The sequence below is a fragment of the Sciurus vulgaris genome, assembly GCF_902686455.1.
Source record: "Sciurus vulgaris genome assembly, chromosome: 7".
NCBI lineage: Eukaryota > Metazoa > Chordata > Mammalia > Rodentia > Sciuridae > Sciurus > Sciurus vulgaris.
This window is the reverse complement of record NC_136467.1, coordinates 758,587-778,923: the sequence shown is the minus strand read 5'-3', so window position 1 is coordinate 778,923 and position 20,337 is coordinate 758,587. Positions and strand designations below refer to the sequence as shown.

General features: G+C 42.0%; 1 protein-coding gene across 1 annotated transcript; it reads right to left on the bottom strand.

Annotated features, from left to right (window-relative positions):
- Nucleotides 1-9: 9 nt before the first annotated feature.
- DYNLT2 (dynein light chain Tctex-type 2) lies at nucleotides 10-19,576 on the bottom strand. The gene is made up of 4 exons (XM_079147108.1): nucleotides 19,395-19,576; nucleotides 7,433-7,639; nucleotides 2,268-2,426; nucleotides 10-375 (listed from the first exon to the last, which is right to left on the bottom strand). Exons 1-4 carry the CDS (start codon nucleotides 19,503-19,505, stop codon nucleotides 265-267), a joined length of 588 nt encoding a protein of 195 aa, XP_079003234.1. The 5' UTR covers nucleotides 19,506-19,576; the 3' UTR covers nucleotides 10-264.
- Nucleotides 19,577-20,337: the final 761 nt, after the last annotated feature.

The following is a 20,337-nucleotide window of genomic DNA, read 5'->3' as shown; positions in this document are numbered from 1 at the left end:
GCAAATTCTAGTTTTCTTAAATCAAAAAGAGTGATGAATATTTCCCTATGTACCTACACCCACCTCTTATACTACTTTGGGGTAATATAATGTTAATACATACAACTCGTTAGTATAAATGTAGGAGTCTAGCTTTTGCATGTGTGTTGTTACGCTCCAGTTGGAGAAAGAATGTAGCTGATCAGAACTACGAGGATCACAACTGCATACATTTCGTTTATTTTGAAGAGTCAGGAGGAGAACACTGTTTTGCAGGTTAAGGAGCTATTCACAATAGAGAGCAAATACCAAGGCCAGTGCTACATAGGATTCCGTCTCATGTTTCGCTTCTACCCAGCTGTCCCAAGCAACATCCCAGATCCATCTGCTGGCAATCTGTGAGAGAAGTTTTTTAAAGACCAACTTTGAACATATTAAGAAGTCATTTTAAAATCCACACTAGTTTTTTAAAATAGTGCACCAACAACTTTGAAGGCTATATTTCCTTCTCATGAAGAGACCCAGGGGTGGTGCTTCTCAGGCCCCTTCTCATTTACTGAAGACTGGCAGTCTTACAGTGTGTCCGGACGCAGGGACAGAAGCCCTAAGTGGGGACCTGGTATCTCTGTATATTGCACACTCCACTGTGGTATAGACCATGGTAAGGAATCCTACTTCCTACCCTTGAAAGAATTTCATCCAAAAGTCCGTTAAGACCTTGTCTTAGAGAAACAACAACGGGATACCAATAGGCAGTCACCATGTGGAACCACACCCCTCTCTGCCTTCAGAGCCACACCTTATCACACCATAGCCTGCTTCTCAGCAGTGGATCTAAAATGATCATGAATTCTTTGTGGTTTCTCCTCTCAAGAGGTTGATTTTGTTTCCTCACCCCTTGAATACGAGTTGGCCTTGTTATTTGCTGTGAACAAAATGTGACTTTGTGTAACTTCTAACAAAACCACCAGAGGTCTCACGCTCTGCTCTCACCTTCTGGAAATCTCCATTCCCTGATGCTGGTGACTCATTTGGGGGAATCTAGGTTCCCCAGTCAGCAACCAGCATCAGCCATCACACATGGGAGAGGCCTTCGGGGACCTCCAGGCCCAGCAAAGTCACCAGGGCTACAAGAGCATCCTTGGGACCAGCAGCAGAACAAGCTGGGCAGGCTGAGCTGCCCCACAGCCAGGTGAACAGATGCTCTTGTATCCAGTTCTGGGGCAGTGTATGGTCCAGTTGTATGGATGGCACAGGCCCCGGCACGTCACCGCTCTCCACAGCTGATGCAGGACCTCACCAAGTTCATCCTGCCTTGGACCTCAGCTCCAGGTTCCCTCAGCTGGAATGCTCCCAGGTGTCTTTGGCACAGCAGGCCCCTCTTCTCCTGTGGACATCCAGAGGCCTTCCCTTCCCCAGGCAATCCCAAGCAACCCTCTGGCACACCCATTTCACCCTACCATAACTCTCTCTAGGGCACTAGGCACCATCTAGAATCTTCCTGTTACTTCAACGTGTGTGTTGTCTGTGGCAGAACTTCCCTGGGGAGCCAGGGCTGCCTCTCTGACTGGCTTTTGCCTAACCAGACCCTCCAGCTGCCCACGTCCTCTTCCTTGTGCCTCAAGATGCAGTTCCCTGCTCCACGAAGCTTCTGCAGGGTGCTACAAACACGGTTTTCATCCCCCCTCTCTCCAGCTCCCGCCATTCACAATCAGCTCCCCAGAGACTCAGACTGAGCGGGCCTGGTGGTATCATCTTCATGTTCACGCACGAGGGTAACAACCTTCCTCCGTGCTGGCGTCTGTCCTGAGCCTGCGGGTGCTGCTGCCTCCAGCCAGGGTGAACTGGAGGCCCGGCTCCTCCCGGCTCACAGCTCCTGGGCTTGTGCCGCAGACTCTCAACAGGGAGAGTCCATTTCCTCGACAGGAGTAAAAGCTCCTGGAAACTCTGGCACGTGTCGTCCGAGCCTTTGTGCTTTCCTCCGTACCCAACACACAGTAGTGCCCCAAGTAAACATACTGGTCAATCGACCTAAGAGACACCAAGTGGGTATGAGTGAGAAGCGGGGAAACTCGGCCATCTAATGAATCATCGATAGAAGAATGCTGTGTCAAGCTGAGTCCCTGTCACATGATTCACAGTGAACAAAGCAGACTCAACAAAGTGATCCTTGCATTCAAGAGGCACCTCAGGCTCCCAAAGTGCGTGGGGATCACCTCAGCGAACACCAGACCCCGCTGGAGGGGACCTCGTTGTCTAAGGCGGGTGTGGGGACTGTGGAGACTTACGTTTATTGCTTGACCAGTCTTCTGAATGAATAATACTTTTATAATGAACTTATAACGGTGGTACCCAAATTCTTTGACTGTTGACAGTATTCGGTCTGACAATTCAAGTGACAAATGAGAGAAGAGTTTATCATCATATTTGACATCTTTAAGTTGTTCCTTTAAAGAATTAAGAAAAATATTTTAATTTTCAAACCAGATGTTTTTGAATAAAGAAATGGAATAAAAAGTGGAAAACATACATATAAATAACACATAAAACTTTAAAATAAACATTCCAGACAAAATGACATTAAATAAGCTTACCAATTTATTTCAATAACAACTCTGAAAAAATTATTTTGATTTTCTAAATTATATTCAATTGCTCTTCATTATCAGTACTTAAGCTCACGAATTTGCAATTAAACCCTAAATGCCTTATTTTAAGAACTTTGAGGACTGACAAGAAAATAAATTTCTTAAACCCAAGGGATTATCCTAGCTACTTCCAGAATTTCCCGAATTTCCCTCTGTCAAACACACCTTATAGGCCCCTACTCTGAACCACTGTCTCTCTCCTTTTCGAAGTGGTCCTTTGCCTGCCCACTAAGTATGCTACCTGTACTTAGCAGAGGCCTACTCATACACAGGTATGGGCTCGCCTAGACGGCTTCGTGCTAGTTTCATATACTTTCCACATCAAGTGAATAGGTAATGGAGTTGGCTTTCCTTGTCCCCAAGTCCACAAGACTGCCTTCTCTGTTCTCCCAAATCACTCTACCACTGGGCTGTTCCCCTGCCCTGAGATTTTTAAACCAAGATCTAATCTAAATTCATACATTATTTTGGTAGTTACTTTTACAGATAGCTTCATTTGCCTGCCAAACTTTCTCAAGCTACCTTAAATCACATATGCAAAAAGGAATTCTAGACAAGTTGCCATTATTCCTAATATTATAGTCAAAGAACACTGTGGTCCTAGCAACGAGAAGAGGAGATTCCAAAGCCAGTCAGAAAGTGACGCCCACGCAGGATCTGCCCAAGCAGCAGTGCCACCAGGAGGTGCCTCTGGCTCAGCCTGCTCCTGACTCCCGCCTCCTCCCTCAGGGCACTGCAGGTCAAGAGCCAGAGCATCAGATGTGATCATAGCACCACAGTTTGAGGTTGAGATCCCAAAGAATAAGATCCCTGAAAGTCTAAATTCCCCAAAGAGCAGAATCCTGAAAATCACAATTCTGAAAGATCAAAATCCCAAGTGTTGAATTTCTGAAAGTCCAAAGCCCAAGACCCACATTTCCCACTAGAAAAATAAATAAATAAATAAATAAACAAACAAACAAATAAATAAATAAATAAATAAATAAATAAAACCCAACCAACCTGCGCTAAGAGAAGCAGGTGGACAGCTGCCAAGGCCCCATGTGCTGCTCCACATGCCCCTTCTTTCTGCACCTCAACCAGCAATGTATGAGCATACCTTTTTCCCCACATCCTCACCAACACCTATTGTTGCTTGTGTTCTTGTCATTCTGATGAGAGTGAGATGAAATCTTGGAGTAGTTTTGATTTGCATTTTTCTAATTGATAGGGATGTTGAACATTTTTTCTCATATATTTATTGATTGACTGTATACCTTCTTCTGTGAAGTTTCAGTTCCTTAGCCCATTTTGTTTCACTTTTTAACCTATTTCTGTATTAATACAATTTGCTGATAAGTGTTATACCTATGCATCTATCATTGTTGTATCTGAGTTCATGTTTGCAAATATATGTATGTTACTGCCTATTTTATTGTGTAAAGTGGCCTGTGAACTGTTCTGTCATGATTTTTATATGTTTCTCAAATAAATTCCCTTTAAAAGATTTTTTGTATTATTTTTCCCAGAATCATATTTTGGGGACTTTGTTCTTTCAGGATTTTAGACTTCAGGGCTTTGGCTTTTGAGGGGTTTTAGCGTTCAGGATGAAGGCATTCAGTGTGGTGCCTTTCAGGGTTTGGGTTGAACTGCTCAGAGTCAGGGCGCACAGGAAAGCCACAGGGAAGAGCGCGCGGGCAGAACTAGGAGCAGGAGAGTGCACGGTGGAGGGGAGCCTGCCAGTTTTTAAGAATTTCTAAAATGTAGACTGGAGCCAATTTTTCATATACATATTCAGACTCAATGTTTTTTAAACTTATTCCTCCATATATGGGAGAAATATGAAATCTGAGAGATAAATAATTGGTGGATAATTTAAAGTTGAATAAAATAACAACAGAAAATTTCCTTTAGGCTAGCTCATAGCATCCATGTGAAGATTATTCAGTATGACTACAGGGCACTTTGATGTTTTTCAAGACAATGCTACATAAAAATCAGGGTAATTACACAGCTATGATTCTTAATACAGTATGTCAACCCCCCAAAACCAAGATATTCATGATGGTTAGTGTATTAACTGAACTAGGCTAAGGAATACTCAGAAACCTAATAAAACATTATTTCTAGGCATCTCTCTGAGGAAATCCTGGAAGAGATTAGCATTTTCATCTGTAGATCTAGTGAATATCATCCTTACCATTTCAGGTGAGCATTACTCAACCCATTGAGACCCTAAAGAGAGCGAAATATGGAAGAAGAGTCAACCTGCTCTCACATTGGATGTCCGCACTCTCCTCCCTTGGACATCAATACTCCTGGTTCTTGGTCCTGCAGACTTTGATATGGACCTATCCCACCAGCCCCCTGGTTCTCAGGCTTTGGGGCTCAGAGTGGAACATATACCATCCTCAAAAGGATGGCGGGAGCATGGTGCACAGCTCATGGCGGCTGGGAAGCAGAGACAGAGCAGAGAGAGGAAGGGGTCAGAGAGAAGATAAACCCTTTCAGGGCACAACCCCAGTAGCCTATTTCCTCCAAAAGACCCCAACTTCAAGCAGTCCTTTCAGATATCAATGTAATAATCCATTAATCTAGAGATAAGGTCAAAGCCCTCATGATCCAATTATTGTCTGAAAGTCCCATATCTGAACCTTTCTGCATTGGGGATCATCTATTCTTCCTTCCTCCCTCCCTCCCTCCCTCCCTCCCTCCCTCTTCCTTCCTTCCATCCTTCCTTCCTCCCTCCCTCCCTCTTTCTTTCATACCAAGGATTGCACTTGAGGATATTTAACCACAGAGTCACATCTCCAGCCCTTTTCTTATTTTTGAGACAAGATCTCACAAATTTGCTTAGGACCCCAGTAAGGTTGGTCTTGAACTTGCAATCCTCTGGATTCAGCCTCCCAAGTCTCTGGAATTACAGGCATGCACCACCGCATTCAGTTGGGGATTATGTTTACAAGTTTTTGGGGCACATTACAGATCCAAACCATAACATGGGCCTTTTTGGAATCTGGAGGTAACACATTCCCCATATGTTTCTCTGGTCCATTTACTAAGTGACACACAAAGATGCTAATTTGTAATGGGGTCCAGACCAAAAATGGCTCTGCAATAGGTCCAGGCTTTTGCAAGATGTTTGGCCACTTGGGTCATATGATCCAGCAGATCCTGTGTAGGTCCCTGAAGGAGAATTGTATCACAAGCCCTTGGCACCTTCCACAGCTAACTAACCTCCTTGGCCTGCTACTGGGCCTTTTGGAGAGAATGAACAACCAAATTACCACCAATCTGCCCATCATGAACTACAAGCTAAATGACTCACTAGCAAAATTTCTGATTCCTGTCTGTACAACTTCATATTCCACTAGTGTAAAGATCTTAGTTGCAGAGGAACGAATGTTTTCACCAGGGGACATAAACATGATTCCATTAGATTGGAAGGTATCACTGCTGCTTGAACACTGGACTCTTCATGCCTCTGAGTGAACAGGCAAAGAAGAAGGGAGTTATGGTATTGACTGGGGTGATCCATCCTAACTGCCAAGGGGAAGTCACCATGGTGGACTGAACTGCCCCTCCACAACAGAGGAAACAAGGAATATGTCTGGAACACAGAAGATACTGCGGTATGGTAGTATTACCATGTCCCGTGACTGGGACAATGGAAAACTCTAAGAACACAGTTCACACAGAACTGCAAATGGCCCAGACTCTTGAGGAGTGAAGATTTGGATAACCCAGGTAAAGAACCACGACCTGCTGAGGGGCTTGCTAAAGACATGGGAATAACAAAGGGAAGTAGAAGATAGTTATAAATACCAGCCACAACCATGTGACCAGTTACAGAAGTGAAGGCTATGACTGCCAGGAGCATCTCCTCCTTCTAGGACTGTGTGTGGATCACATTAATAAGCAAGTGGATTTATTTTCTTTCCTGTCACATTCCCACATCAGGTAACATGAAATGCATGGACTTTCATCAGTATGAAATCACTGCTGATTTTACATCATAGTATCCAGGTTGCAGGATGGCAGAAGTGTAAACACCACTCATGAACCTTACCTCCTATTCTGGGGAAGGAATTAGTGCTTTTTCAGTTGTATACAGGTGATTCATATCACATTAGGTAGAATTTTGGCATTGTTATTATCTTTGATATTCTTTGGTTTAAGGAGATGTATTGGATGCTCATTTGACAAGCAGACTTGTGTTTCATGTGTCAACTTGACTGGGCTAAGCCCCAGTTGCTGGTAAATGATGTCTGGTTGTGTCTGTGAGAAAGTTTCCAGAGTTATCAAACATGCATATTAATAGACTGAATAAATAAGATGACACTCACAGAAGTCATCCTCTGTTTAGGGCTGAACAGGATACAAAGGAGAAGGAAGGGAGGAGGGTCAATTCTCTCTGCCCAAGCTGGACAGCTACTCTCTCCTGTGCTTTGACACTGGTGCTCCAGGTTCTTGAACTTGCATGGGAACTTGCATGGGCTATCAGCTCCTCTGGCTTTCAGGCCATTGGATTCAAACTGAATCACATCACCAGATTTCCTGGCTCTCCAGCTTACACACAGCAGATTTGGGGACCTCTTGACCTCTATGGCTGCAAGAGCCAATTCCCGTAATAAATACACACACACACACACACACACACACACACACACACTGTTTCTCTGGAGAATACTAATAAAATGCTGCTATTGTACACATCTATTGACTCGATTCTTTTATTTATTTATTTTTTTTGTGGTGCTAGGGTTGAACCAAGGGCATGCTAGTCAAGGGTTCTTTGACTGAACCACACCTACCTCCCAACCTACCTGTAATATTTGCTGGACTTTGGTTTCTACTGAATGAGCTTGGAATTTCTTCAGTGGCTCCATTCTGTATGAATTAGCAAACTTTAATTTTGCCAGGGCACTCTTCCATTCTTTACCTATATCAGCGATAGAGTCATCAAATGGTGGTTCCACATACTGAACATCATGGAAAGATTCTCTTAGTCTTTCTCTTAAGATCTGGGCATACTGAAGTGGGGAGATATGGGAGGGAGATATAAATTAATTTTTAAATAGTCAAATATAATTTCAGATTAAATAATCCTGATACAGTGGGGTAGGAATGACACAAATCTTGGGTATGATTTGGAAATGAGGAATCCCTCAAAAATTCTCATCTTAGACAATTCAGGAATGTTCAGAAGTAAAATGATCAGGAGATCTGTAACCTCATAGTGGAAGAATCAATTTGATGGATTAACAATTTGGAAGGATGACTGGTGGTAACTGTAGGCAGGTAGGGTGAGGCTGGAGGATGTGGGTCACTGGGGTGTGCCTTTGGGGTTTGTATTTTGTCCCTGGGATGTCACTCCCTGCTTCCTAACTTCCCTGAGCTGAATAGCTTTCCTCTGCTACATCCTTCCATCACGATGTTCTGTCTCACTCTGGACCAAACCTATGGAGTTGGTCAACCATGAACTGAACCTCTGAAACTGTGAGCCAAAATAAACCTTTCCTTCTCTAAGTCATTCTTGTCAGGTATTTCGGTCATGGCAACACAAAGCTAACTAACATAGAAATTGGTACAGAGCAATGAGGTTGCTGCTGTGACTAACCTGACCATGTGGTTCAGAAGCCTTTGGAACCAGTTTTCAGGAGGAGGTTGGAAAAGTTTGGAGATGCAGGTTGGAAAAGCCCTAGAATTTTACAAGCAGAGTTTAGTGAGTACTCTGGTGGGAGCTCAGAAAACCAGAATGCTGAGAGAAATGCAGACAGTCAGGACTGTGTTCATGAGGTTTGAGACAGGATCAAGAAGTACTGGAAGTTGAGGCCATTCATGTTACATTCTGGCAAACTGGTCCACATTTTGTCCTGAGACTTTCTGTGAGGCTGAATTTAAAGGCGATGGACTAATTAACCTGGTGGGGGAAATTCCACAGCAGCATGGCATTCAGGCCCTGGTGTGGGTATTGCTTCTGGCTTGTTATCCCACTTTACTGTAAGAATCTGGAGCAGAAAGCAGAGGAGAGAGATTTCTTTAAAATTCCCTTTGGCCAGAAAAGAGCATATAACTGGAGCCAAGGAAGTTGTGTGGCTGATGAGATGACTTCCACTAAAGACAAGTACTTTGCACAGAGACAAGAGGAAAGATGTCTTGACCACACCAATGGCAGGCTTAAGAATGTGGAAATGAGAACTCCTTTAAGAAGAGACCTAGGGGCATCCTGCTCACACAGGGGTGCCTAGAAAGCTGTTTCCCCAGGAAAACAGCTCAGGCACTCAGGCACTCAGAAGCCATTGCAGTTGTGGTCCAGGAGGACAAGGGCAAGGCTATTGTTTGAATTGGCAGTAGATGTTGGTGTCATCTACATGGTGCTGACTCTGCAGGAAGGCGAGATGCCGAAGTTAAGGGGTCATGGAGATGCAACAGGATCAGATTTCCTGCAGACAGCCACTGAGAGGGTGATGTGTGAAGATGTGAGAAGAAAGCTGAAGCTACGGTGAATACCACTGGGATTAAGGGATGCCAATAACATGGAACGACCATTGAGGAATGTTGCTGGCCATGGACAGAGCCAGACTAAGAGACACCATGTGGGTTGCAACTGGCAGGACCAAAGGGTGGAGCTGCCCAAGCCCTTTAGAAGGTACATATATCACCATGTGCCCCAGATGCTAGACATGGAGTTACTAGACCTAATATCTGCCCATCTGGGTTTCAGTATCGTTTTGGTTCCATTCTTTCTGTCCCTATTCCTCTGTTTTCAAATGGGAATGTTTGCTATGTGACATGATGTATGATATATGTAACTTGCTTTTGATTTTTACGTGAACTCATATTTAAGAGTATACCTTGAGGCTCAGAGGAGACTTTGGACTCGGACTTTTGGGAAATGCTGGAACTACTGGGACTATGGGGACTCTTGGAAATGGACTAAATGTACTTTGCATTGTGAGATGCGTATGAGATTGGCGGTTAGGGTGGAACATCATGATTTGGATATGAGGAATTTCCCAATAGCTTGTGATTATAAGAGCTACAAACTAACCACTGGATCAATGCAGTTGATGGATAAATGCACTGATTAGGTGAATGGATGATTTAATTATTTAATTTGAATAACTTAGTCTGATTTGATGGACTGATAATAATTTGGGGGTAACTGAAGGCAGGTAGGGTGTGACTGCAGGAAACAGGTCACTGGGGGAATGCTTTAGGGCTCACATATTGGGGTTCCCAGGTGCTTGATCTCTTCTCTCTCCTTTCTGGCTTCCCTCAGTGGAGCGTCCCTTCTGTCATGACATTCTGCCTTATGGGCCCAGAGTAATGGAGTTAGTTTACCATGTGCTGAATCTCTGAAACCATAAACCAAAGTAAACTTCTCCTTCTATAAATTGTTCTTTTCACGTATTTTTTGTCACAAAAAAGAAAACTGACTAATACACTCAGAAATCTGTTACAAAAGTCTTCTGTGAAAATGCAGTCACTAAATCCTAGGTTTACTCTTAACTATCAACACAGTGTAAATAGAAAAAAAAGGAGTACTTGTGTTTTAGTCAGCTTTTTCACTGCTATAACCAAAGGAACTGACCACAACAACTATAGAGGAGGAAAAGTTTATTTGGGGGCTCACAGTTTCAGAGGTCTCAATCCAGACAGCAGGCTCCATTCCTTAGGGCTTGAAGTGAGGCTGAGTATCAGGGCAGAAGAGCATGGCAGAAGGAAGCAGCTCACATGCTGATCAGGAAGCAGAGAGAGAGAGTATACTTGCCAGATACAAATATACACCCCAAAGCCATGCCCTTAATACCCACCTCCTCCAGCCACACCCTACCTACCTTCAGCCTCCACTCAGTTAACCCCTCATGGGATTAGTTCACGGACTGATTGGTTCTCATAACCCAGTCATTTCTCCTCTAAACCTTCTTCGCATTGTATCACACTTGAGCTGTTCAGGGACAGCTCACATCCAAACCATAACAACTTGTCTTTTTACCTATACGCACAAGCAAACACACACAAAATTTTGTGCATACATTTAGAATATTCACAGAAGATCCAAAGGAACTGGAAACAAAAGTAGCTTCCAGAAAGGGCAAATGAATGGCGAGGCCACAGGGCTGTAAGGAAACCTTTCATAATCCTTACCCCAACATTATGAAAATGTTATACATCATTGCACTAAAAGTTATTTTACTTTTATTTATCTCTGAATGAATAATACAATTATTCAGGAAACACACTGATAAGTCTCAAGTTGAACACAGAAAAACTGAATTGATTTGGCATATTCATAAGTTCACAATTTTCAGGCATAATTTTCATTTTCTGACATCCAACATGCATTAAGGAAATATTTATTTACAGTCTAATGTGTTCCAGATAAATAGTCTAGACTCCTAAAATGATGACTTCCATTTTTGTAACACCTAGAATATTTTTCTTACCTAATTGCTTCACTATAACTCTCAGTTCTATGTTAAATAAAGTTGTAAGGAGAGAGAGCCTTGCCTTGCTCTTGAGATTAGAGAACAAACTTTCAGCCTTTTACCATTTCAAAACATTTTACCATTGAATGAAGTGTTTGTTGTGGGCTTTTCATCTATATGGCTTTTATAATCTTGTTAGTTGCTTTTCATTCCCAATTTCTTGAGTGTTTTTATCATGAAAGGATGTTGAATATTGCCAAATGGTTTTTCTTCATCAACAGAGATAATCATGGTTTATTTCCTTAGTCTATTTATGTGATGTATTGCATTGGCAGATTTTCATATGTTGAAAAATCCTTCCATTTCAGGAACAAATCCCACTTGGTCATGGTATATAATCCTTTGAATATGATTCAGAATGCTGATTTTTTTGAGGATTTTTCAACAGTATTCATATGAGATATTAGTCTTTAGCTTTCTTTACTTAAATGTCTTTGTCTGGCTTTGGAATCAAGGTAATACTGACTTTACAGGATGAGTTAAAAACTCCCTCTGCTTCCATCCTCTGAAAGCCTTGTAGAGAATTGGTATAATCTCCTCCTTAACAGTTTGGTAGGACTTACCAATTAACCTGCCTAGGTCTGGTGGTTTCTGTTTTGGAAGGTTATTGATTCAATTTTCTTATTCAATTCAAAAAAATTTCATAGGCACATTGAGATTTTCTATTTCTTTTTGTGTGAGTTCTGGAAGATTGTGTCTTTCAAGGACACAATTGCTCCATTTCATCCAGATTGTCAAATATGTGGGTACTGAATTGTTCACAACATACTTCTATTATCTTTTCCATGTTCATGAGATCTGTAATCATGTATTTTTTGTATTTATATTAGACATGTGTCCTCTTTTCATGGTAGTATGCTTAGAGGCTTACTGATGTCACTGATATTTTCAATGAAACATCTTTTTTTTAATCTATTGATTTTTTGTTTTCAATTTTATTCATTTCTGCTATAATTTTTGTTCTTTATTTTCTTCTGCTTACTTCGAAATAGCTCTTTGTTCTATAGTTTAAGATGAAAACTTACATTAGATTTTTCTTCTTCTATAATATTTGCATGTATTCAAGGCAGGATTTCAAAGTTTTCCTCTAAGAATTGTTTTTTGCTGCATCTTAACATTATGGGCCTTTTATTTTTCTTTTTTTGCTGGCATTTGGGATTGGTCCCAGGGACACCACCAAAGAACAACATACTGAGTCCCTCCCCCCAGTTCCCCGTTCCATTTTTTATTGAAAGAGGATCTCACTAAGTGGCCCAGGCTGGCCTTGAATTTGAAATACTCCTTCTTCAATTTCTTGAGTTGTTATGATTACAGGTGTGTTGTTTTGAAATTTCTTGAGATTTCTTCTTTGGGTCATGTGCATTTTATGTGTATTATTCAATCTCCATGTATTTTTAAAAACTTCAGTTAACTTTCTATTACTTATTTGCAGTTTAATTCCATTGTGGTCTGAGAGTAGTCATTGTGATTTCTATTTTTTGATTTGTTAAGGAGTGTTTTATGGTGTATCTTAGTGAAAGTTTCCTGCGAGCTTGAAAACAATGAGCCTTCTCAGGTTATTGGATGAAGCAATTTGTGGATGACCATTGTTGTTGATGTTGTTGAGTTCAAATATGTTCTTATACTTTCTGCATCATTAATCTTCATTTTTAATAGAGGTATATTGAAGTCCACAACCATAATAGTAGATTCATACATTTATCCCTCAATTTCTATCAGATTTTGTGTCATATATTTTGATGTTATGTTGTAAATCAGATACCCATTAAAATTTGCTCTTCTTCTTGGAGAACTGGCCACCTTAGCATGATGTAATGCCCAACTTTATTCCTGTAACTTGCTTGCTTTGCAGTTTCCTTTCTCTGAAATTAATATAGCTGCTTCCACTTCACTATGATAGTGTTACCATGCTAAGCTTTCTCTATCCATTTATTTTTTTAATTGTTGCCTTATAATTATAAATAATTGTAGGATCCATTATGCCATTTTTGTACATGCACATAACAAAATTTGACCAACCTAATCTCCCATTGCCTACCATTGCCCTCTCCCATCCACTTGTTCTACTCTCCTGACCTCCCTTTCATAATGTCAATCAGTGCATCATGATTACATATAAAAGCAGGACTGGCACCTGCTCGTTCATGAACACAGCAGGATTTGGTCAGCTTTTCCCAGTTCTCCCCATGCCGTTCCTTTCTGCCTTCCTCGAGGGTCCTTCCTCCATTCTACTGGTCTCCCTTTTATTTACTTTTAATCTATACATCTTTATTGTCAAAAGGGGTTTATTTGCAGACAACATGGTTGAATTTTTTAAATCCACTAATAATCGCTCTTTCTACATTGCTGTACTTAAGCCACTGACATTTCAAGTGACCACTGACAGCTGGGTTGGTATCTCACATTTTTGGGCCTCCTTTCTATTTGCTGCCCTTTTCCTTTGTTCCTATTTTTGTCTTCCATTCTCTTTCTTTCTACTGTGGTTTTGAGAACTTCATGTGACTCCATTTTCTCTGCTCTCTTAGCTTGTCAGTTATACTTCTGCCTCCTTCTCCTTCTCTGTTTACTCTAGAAAACACACACAACGCACTAGACCCATTTTCAATGGACACTAAATGTATTAGAAGTATACTTGTAACCACTAGGTGATTCTGATGCCTCCCTCTACCCCTCTTATCACTGGTGCCATCCACCCCATTTTAGAGCAGCACACATAAGCTGATATACACATACGGTATCCATTATGCATAGTTCAAAACATCGCTGCTCTTATTTTGAACAAATCAGTTAGATTAAGAATTGAAAACAAGGGGCTGGGGATGTGGTTTAGTGGTAGACCGCTTGCCTAGCATGTGTGAGGTACTGGGTTTGATTCTCAGCACCACATATAAATAAATGAATAAAATAAAGGTCTACCAACATCTAAATAAATACTTTTTAAAAAGAATAGAAAAATAAATGTTTTTAATTGAACTTTTCTTATCCCATCTTTGATGTTCTTTTCCTCATGTACATCCAAATTTCTGACCTATATTATTATTTTTATTCTCTGTAAAGAACTTGTTGAACATTTCTTGCAAGGTAGGTTTCTAGCAATAAATTCCATTATTATTTGTCTGAGAAATTTATTGTTTACATCTGTGAAAAATTTTTCAGGATACAGAATTCTAGGTTGGCGGGTTTCTTCTCTGAATACTTTTCACTCTACTTTATTCTTACTTGCATTGTTTCTGAGAAGGTGGATATAATCTCCTCTTAGTCTAAGAATTTCCCCTCTGGCTTCTTCAATCTTTCTAGTTTGAAAATTATATGCTTAAGTGTACCTTTTTTTGTTCATTTTGGCATTTTTCCTTCTCTGTATTCCCTGATCTTCCTGTTCCGTGGTTCAGTATCTATTACTCTCAGTGATCATTTCTCAAATACTTCGTCCATCTGCTCCTTTCTTTATTCTTCTGTATTTGTTAGAGTTGGCTTACACGGTTTGTAGCTGCACTACAGTACTTGGATATTCTTTTTAGTCTCTTCTTTTCAGACTTGGAGGTTTCTATTGATATATTCTCAAGTTCAGAGGTTTCTTTAGCTGTGTCCAATTTAGTAACTAATAAGTCTATGAAAGATATTCTTCATTTTTCTTAGAAGTTTTGGGGAAAGGTTCTTATGATTTTTTCCCATTGCTTATCTATTCTTGTATGCTATTTTGTCAAGTAAGCTCCTCAAAACATTTACCAGTTTGAAATTTCCTGATAATTCCATCTATTTTCTGATAATTGACTTTTTAAAAAAACTTTTGGTATATCTTATAATTTTTTCTTGATATCCAGACATGATTCACTGGGTAAAAAGAACTATTGTCAATGGGCCTCCAGTAATTTGATGGTAATGTATAGGAGGAAAGGAAGTATTTTATAGTCCTATGTTTAGGTCAGGGTTTTAGTGAGCCTGTGCATCTGGACTATGAATTTCACAGTGATCCCCACCTTCCCTTAAGTGAAATAGAATGGCTAAAATGGGCTAGAATTGGGGTATTTCCCTTTTACTCAGTGTTACTCTGAAATTGTAACTAACTTCTCCTGAGGGCAGCTCTCATTAAGAACAAAATACTATCGTGGATTTAAAAGGGTCACTCATTCATGCTTCACTTATTCCTCTGCCTGGAGCATGAGGGAGTGTTCTACAATATTTACTGTGGGAACCTGGTTTAACTTTTGGAGATAAACCTCAGAAAATCAAGATGGTCACAATATGACTGAGTCCCTCTAGAGTTTTTTTAACCCTGAGATCGAAAAACACCTAACTCCTAGCAAGTCACCAATCTCATTTCAGGCTTCCACATCCTGAAATTGTTTTCTGCAGACTCTGATCTGGCACCTTGCGATTCTATCACTAGTCCATCACTAATTCAAGTTGCAGCAAAGGAGTCCTACAACCTCACTTCTCTAAGAATAGTTTTTCAGTTTGTTCAGCGTTTTATTGCTTGTTAGAATGGAGTAGTGCCTTCGAGTTCCTTAGATCACGAAGAACAAATGAAAATTGTTTTCTGAAACATTTTAGCTGGGTATAGAATTCTAGGTTTATGTATTTTCTTTGGAGTAAAGATGATGCTTCGATTGCATTGTTTCTGAAGAGTCCCCTGTTATTGTGATGTTCTTTTTCCTTCCTAGTTGCCTTTACATTTTTAAGTCATTGGTTCAAGTATATCTTGGCAGGATTTTCTTCATGCTTCTTGTGCTTGGAATTGAAACTTTAATTTATGGGTTTACAGTTTTCATATTTGAAAATTTCTCATTTCTTCCAATGTTTTTATCTGTCCCCTCTTAATTTGACTTAAAATTACAAAAATATGAAGTTACTTGAATTTAGTGTAGCTCACTGCCATATCCTAATATATTTTTCAGAGTTTTCCCCACCTCCTCTCTAAATTCACTGATTCCTTCTTTTAGTTCTATTCAGTGCATATCATCTTGGATACTTATTTTTCATGTATAGAAGTCTGATTTGGATTTAACATGCTTGATTTGTCTACATTCTTGATTATATGGAATGCACAACTGCTTTTTGATATAATACGTTTCAATTTGATGAAACAAATATAGGGACTTTCATTAAAACAACTTTCGTATCCTTTGATACTATCTTTGTGTGGTTCCTGGGCCCATTTTTATTGTTTCTTCTCATTTTGGGTTGTATTTTCCTGCTTCTTTGTAAGTCTACCAAAATTTATTTGAAAACCAGACTCTGTGTTTTACCTTGCTATCTTTGTATTACCACAAATATTCTTTAACTTTCTTCTAAGATGTAGGAATTTGGTAAGAACTGAATCTTCTTCAGTCTTGCTTTTGAGCTTCACTAGGGCAGACCAGAGAAATCTTTTTGTTTGCTGATTTTCCCACTAATGAGGCATATACTTTACTGTGCACTAAACATATGCTAAGAAATGAAAAGCCCTACGATTTTCAGTGTTCCTACTAGTGAGAGCACAGGCTCTTTTGTGTTGAGTCAATGTATTTATTTCTCCTCCTTTTGAGTGGTTTTCTCACTGGTGGATTTAAGGACTGAGCTGGAGACTCAAGGGAGATCTGCTGCAGCTCTCAAGCTATTCATGCACCTGTTCTTTCTAACCCTCTGCAGTCTGATGCTGTTTTGACCTACCCAGAACTCCCATCTTATTCTCAATTAAGGAGGATCTCTAGTGTGGTATCCTGGAAACTCAACAGGCAGTTAAGGTGGAGGCAATATTGGCACTCACATTACCTCTCTCCAAAATTCCCATCCTGTAGTGCCTGACATCCAACCAATTGCTCCATGAATCTCCTGCATCACTTCAAATAGTTTCTAGTAGGAGTTACTTTAAGTTGGCTACAGTTTGTCAAATGTTGTTTTGATCATCTCCAAGACTTCTGTGCCAACTTTTAATTGTGTTATTTGCTCCCTAAATCTATTAATAAGTGATCATTTTGTTAGTTTATTGAGAGTGCTTTTTAAAAATAGTTTTTAAAAAAATTTTATTTTTTATTTTTACACACTGCATTTTGATTCATTGTACACAAATGGGGTACAACTTTTCATTTCTATGGTTGTGCACAATGTAGATTCATACCATTCAAGTGCTTCTTTAGGGAAGGGACTGCCACCTTTTTCAGAATATACTGAAGGGATATAACACTGTATCATTAACAGTGGCTCCCAACTGCAACAATTATCATGGAGTTGGGCACAAGTGTCATCTCAAACTAACCTTGAGACTATTCTGAAAATTACATCTGTCATTTCTTCTTTCTGCATAAGGACTGGCCACCTGATTTTGTAAGCACTAATTAAGAAATTTTGCTCTTTTTAAGAAAGTCTTTGTAATCATTTTTTTAAAACACTCAATTTTAAGTATGATTCACCTTTTGGAATCTATTAATCCAAGCTGGGTTTAAATACTTCACCTATTGATGCAGCATCTCCTTACACTGAGCTTGCTCATTAATGTTATTAGTGTTTACCTAAATGCTGTTTGCACAAGACCTACTAAATTTTCGATGTACTTAAAATTTTTTGATCTTTACAAGCAATAGAAATTGATTCTTGTTAAGTAAAAATGTTAAGTATAGGAAAGAAGTAGTTTACAGACTGGAAGAAAAGACTAGAACTAGACTCAAAAAGACACATGGGGGTCCTTTAGCTTGTCATCTGCAATTTGGATAAACCTCAATCACTTTTCTCTGTATTATTCCAAAGAGTACATCTAACTAGCCTAATCTGGTCTCCTCTTCACTCCAAAGTTAATGAAAGTGGCTGCCAATTCCACCAAAACTTTCTCCAATTGGGGATGAATTAGTTCTCCAAAGGAAAATTGAGGTGCTACCGCTAGATAAAAGACATAAATGCAGAACAGATGAAGAGCTATCCATACTGGTTAAACTTATCCTTATTTTTTCCTATACTCAGAAATGTGGGAATCATTTGATATTTTAAAGTTATAAATGACTAATATTAGTGTAGTCAGTGTCCTTGCGTATACTTAGTAAGCATTTGCAGGATGATTTGTTAGTGGCCTATGCAAATCTCTAACCTCTAGAAGACTAAAGATTATGTACAGACATATTCATATCACATTGATATAAGACAGAAGAGGCTAAAACACCTGAGGAATTTTCAGGAAGCAGGTTTATTGGCTGCAGCTGGCGGGTCCAAAGGGCAGCTCAAGCCTGAAATTCTCCTCTGGACTCCCAAGTCTAGAAATTCTTTGTGTGGGGCCCAGGGCTTGAAGGTTTACATTTATGCAGAAGTCTACATAAAAGTATATATACTTTTTGAGTTCTCAGAAAGTGCTTTTCATCCCATTTCTTATAACAGTCAGGGATTTTACAGGTTATACCACAAAAGCAGAGTAACATCCATCGCGTCCCTGGTTAAATTTAGTTTTCTGCAAGACAAAGCAGAGCAACAGAAAATAGGCTGTCTAACCACTCTAAGTCCTTTTGCAGAGATCTTTGCTGATATTTTGTTAGCAATTGTGGAGCGGGTCTCTGGAGAAGCTTACTTAAGATGCACTGGTGGAGGACGTAAGCTGCCTTGGTCCAGGTCCCCGAGTTTAGCCTATATACAAGTGTACCTACGTGTCTTCTCTTGAATTGAGACTCATTCAATTTTCAAGATGTTTAGTGGCAGTAATTTTACAGAAGTCACTCTTGGCCACAGAAAAGTAAATAAAGTTTCAATACGGTAGTGTTTGGGAACATCTAACTTGAAGTGCAACAGAATTAGACTCCCAGTTTTGTTCTGCTTTTTAATACCGGGTGAAGGTGGCCTACTTTCCTTCTATTAACCTGTCCCTTCCTCTGTAAAAGGCAGCCACCGAGCAGCCATTAGGCGTGGCGATGAGCGCGCAGCACTTCCCCGGGGCAGCGCGAGCTGCGCCTTTCCTCGCCTGCCGCGGATTTCGAGTCCTGCGCTGCACTGACACCTCAGCCCTGCCGACCACGGGTTCCACGCAGACGTCCCCGCACGCAGGCGCCAGTTCCAGTTCTAGCCTTACAGTTTTGTATCCTTGAGCAACTTTTTCCCCTCGGATCTCAATAAAATACGGCCGTAACTACGTTAATGACTTTCAAAACCTGCTCACTTGGAAACACTGGCATTTTACCACTAGGGAAAGTTAGCGGCCGTTCCCACTAATGTCAAGCCGGCCCAACCCACGCTTCGGGGGCCGGAAACGGCGCACCTCTGCGCAAAACGGCTACCGCGACCCGGGGCCCGGCCCCGTCAGCGCGGCGCGAGGACCGGCCCTGGGCAGTGCGGCACTCACTGCCTCCTTCTCGAACATGCTCGGCCTCCGCTCCTTCCGGGGCCCCGGCGATGGCTGCGCAGGAGGGGCCTGGCTGGGCGAGGGCTTTGCGCCTCGGCCTCGCTTCTCCATCCCGCTCCGCTCCGCAGGGCGCCGCGGCCTGCGCAGCAACGACCAGCAGCCACCACCTTCGACCGCCGCCCAACGCCTCTCAGTCCTCGCGAGGCCGGAAGCCTCGCGCCTGCGCCCCAGCGCGACCGGAAGTGGCTTCCACGGACGTCAGCGGCCCGGACGGCGCGGGGGGTGTGCGTCATTCTCGTGAGCCTAGGCCGGAGCCGGAAGTTGTGGGGGTAGGCGGGCCTGCGCCGCGCATGCGGGGCGGATGCCCCGGGTCGAAGCTGCGGGGGGCGAGCGGGTGCTGGCCCCTGGTGGCGCAGAGGTCCTCGAGTCCGTCGCGTCAGCCTGCCACGCTCCACTAACGGGTGCGCAGGGTCCGTCGCGCACCCTCCAGGGGCTGGACAGCGACGCTCGGCGCACTGCGCGAGCCGCTGGGCATCCCTCACGGCCGGCCCCAGCATCCAGCGTGGTGCCGTGGCGCGGACGAGGCGGAGGCGGGCGGCGAGGGCTCTGCGACCCCGCAGAGCGGGAGAGGGAAGGGAGGCTTAAGAGGATTTGTGCAGCCCCGCAGAGAGCGACTGAGAGGGCCTGTGCATCCCCTAGAGAGATGGAGCGGGGGCTTCTCCATCCCTTTAGACGGACCCCTTCTCTATGGAGAGATAGGGTCGGCACCGCAGAGCACCTCAGAGAAGGAAGGAGGCGGGGGCCGCAGGGCTCCTCCTCAGAGGAGGGAGGTGGAGGCGGGGCCACGGGGCTCCTCAGAGAGGGAGGGAGGAAGGGGCGGAGCTGCAGGGCTCCTCAGAGGAGGGAGGGTGGAGGCGGGGCCACGGGGCTCCTCAGAGGAGGG

Bases quoted from the DNA above. Each gene is read 5' to 3' on its own strand.
- DYNLT2 (XM_079147108.1), bottom strand. From the start codon at position 19,505: ATGGAGAAGCGAGGCCGAGGCGCAAAGCCCTCGCCCAGCCAGGCCCCT. The intron at 7,640-19,394 runs GTGAGTGCCGCA...TCCCCACTTCAG, and splicing joins GCATGTTCGAGAAGGAGGCA to TATGCCCAGATCTTAAGAGA. The intron at 376-2,267 runs GTAAGTCTCCAC...CTTCTCTCACAG, and splicing joins AGACTGGTCAAGCAATAAAC to ATTGCCAGCAGATGGATCTG.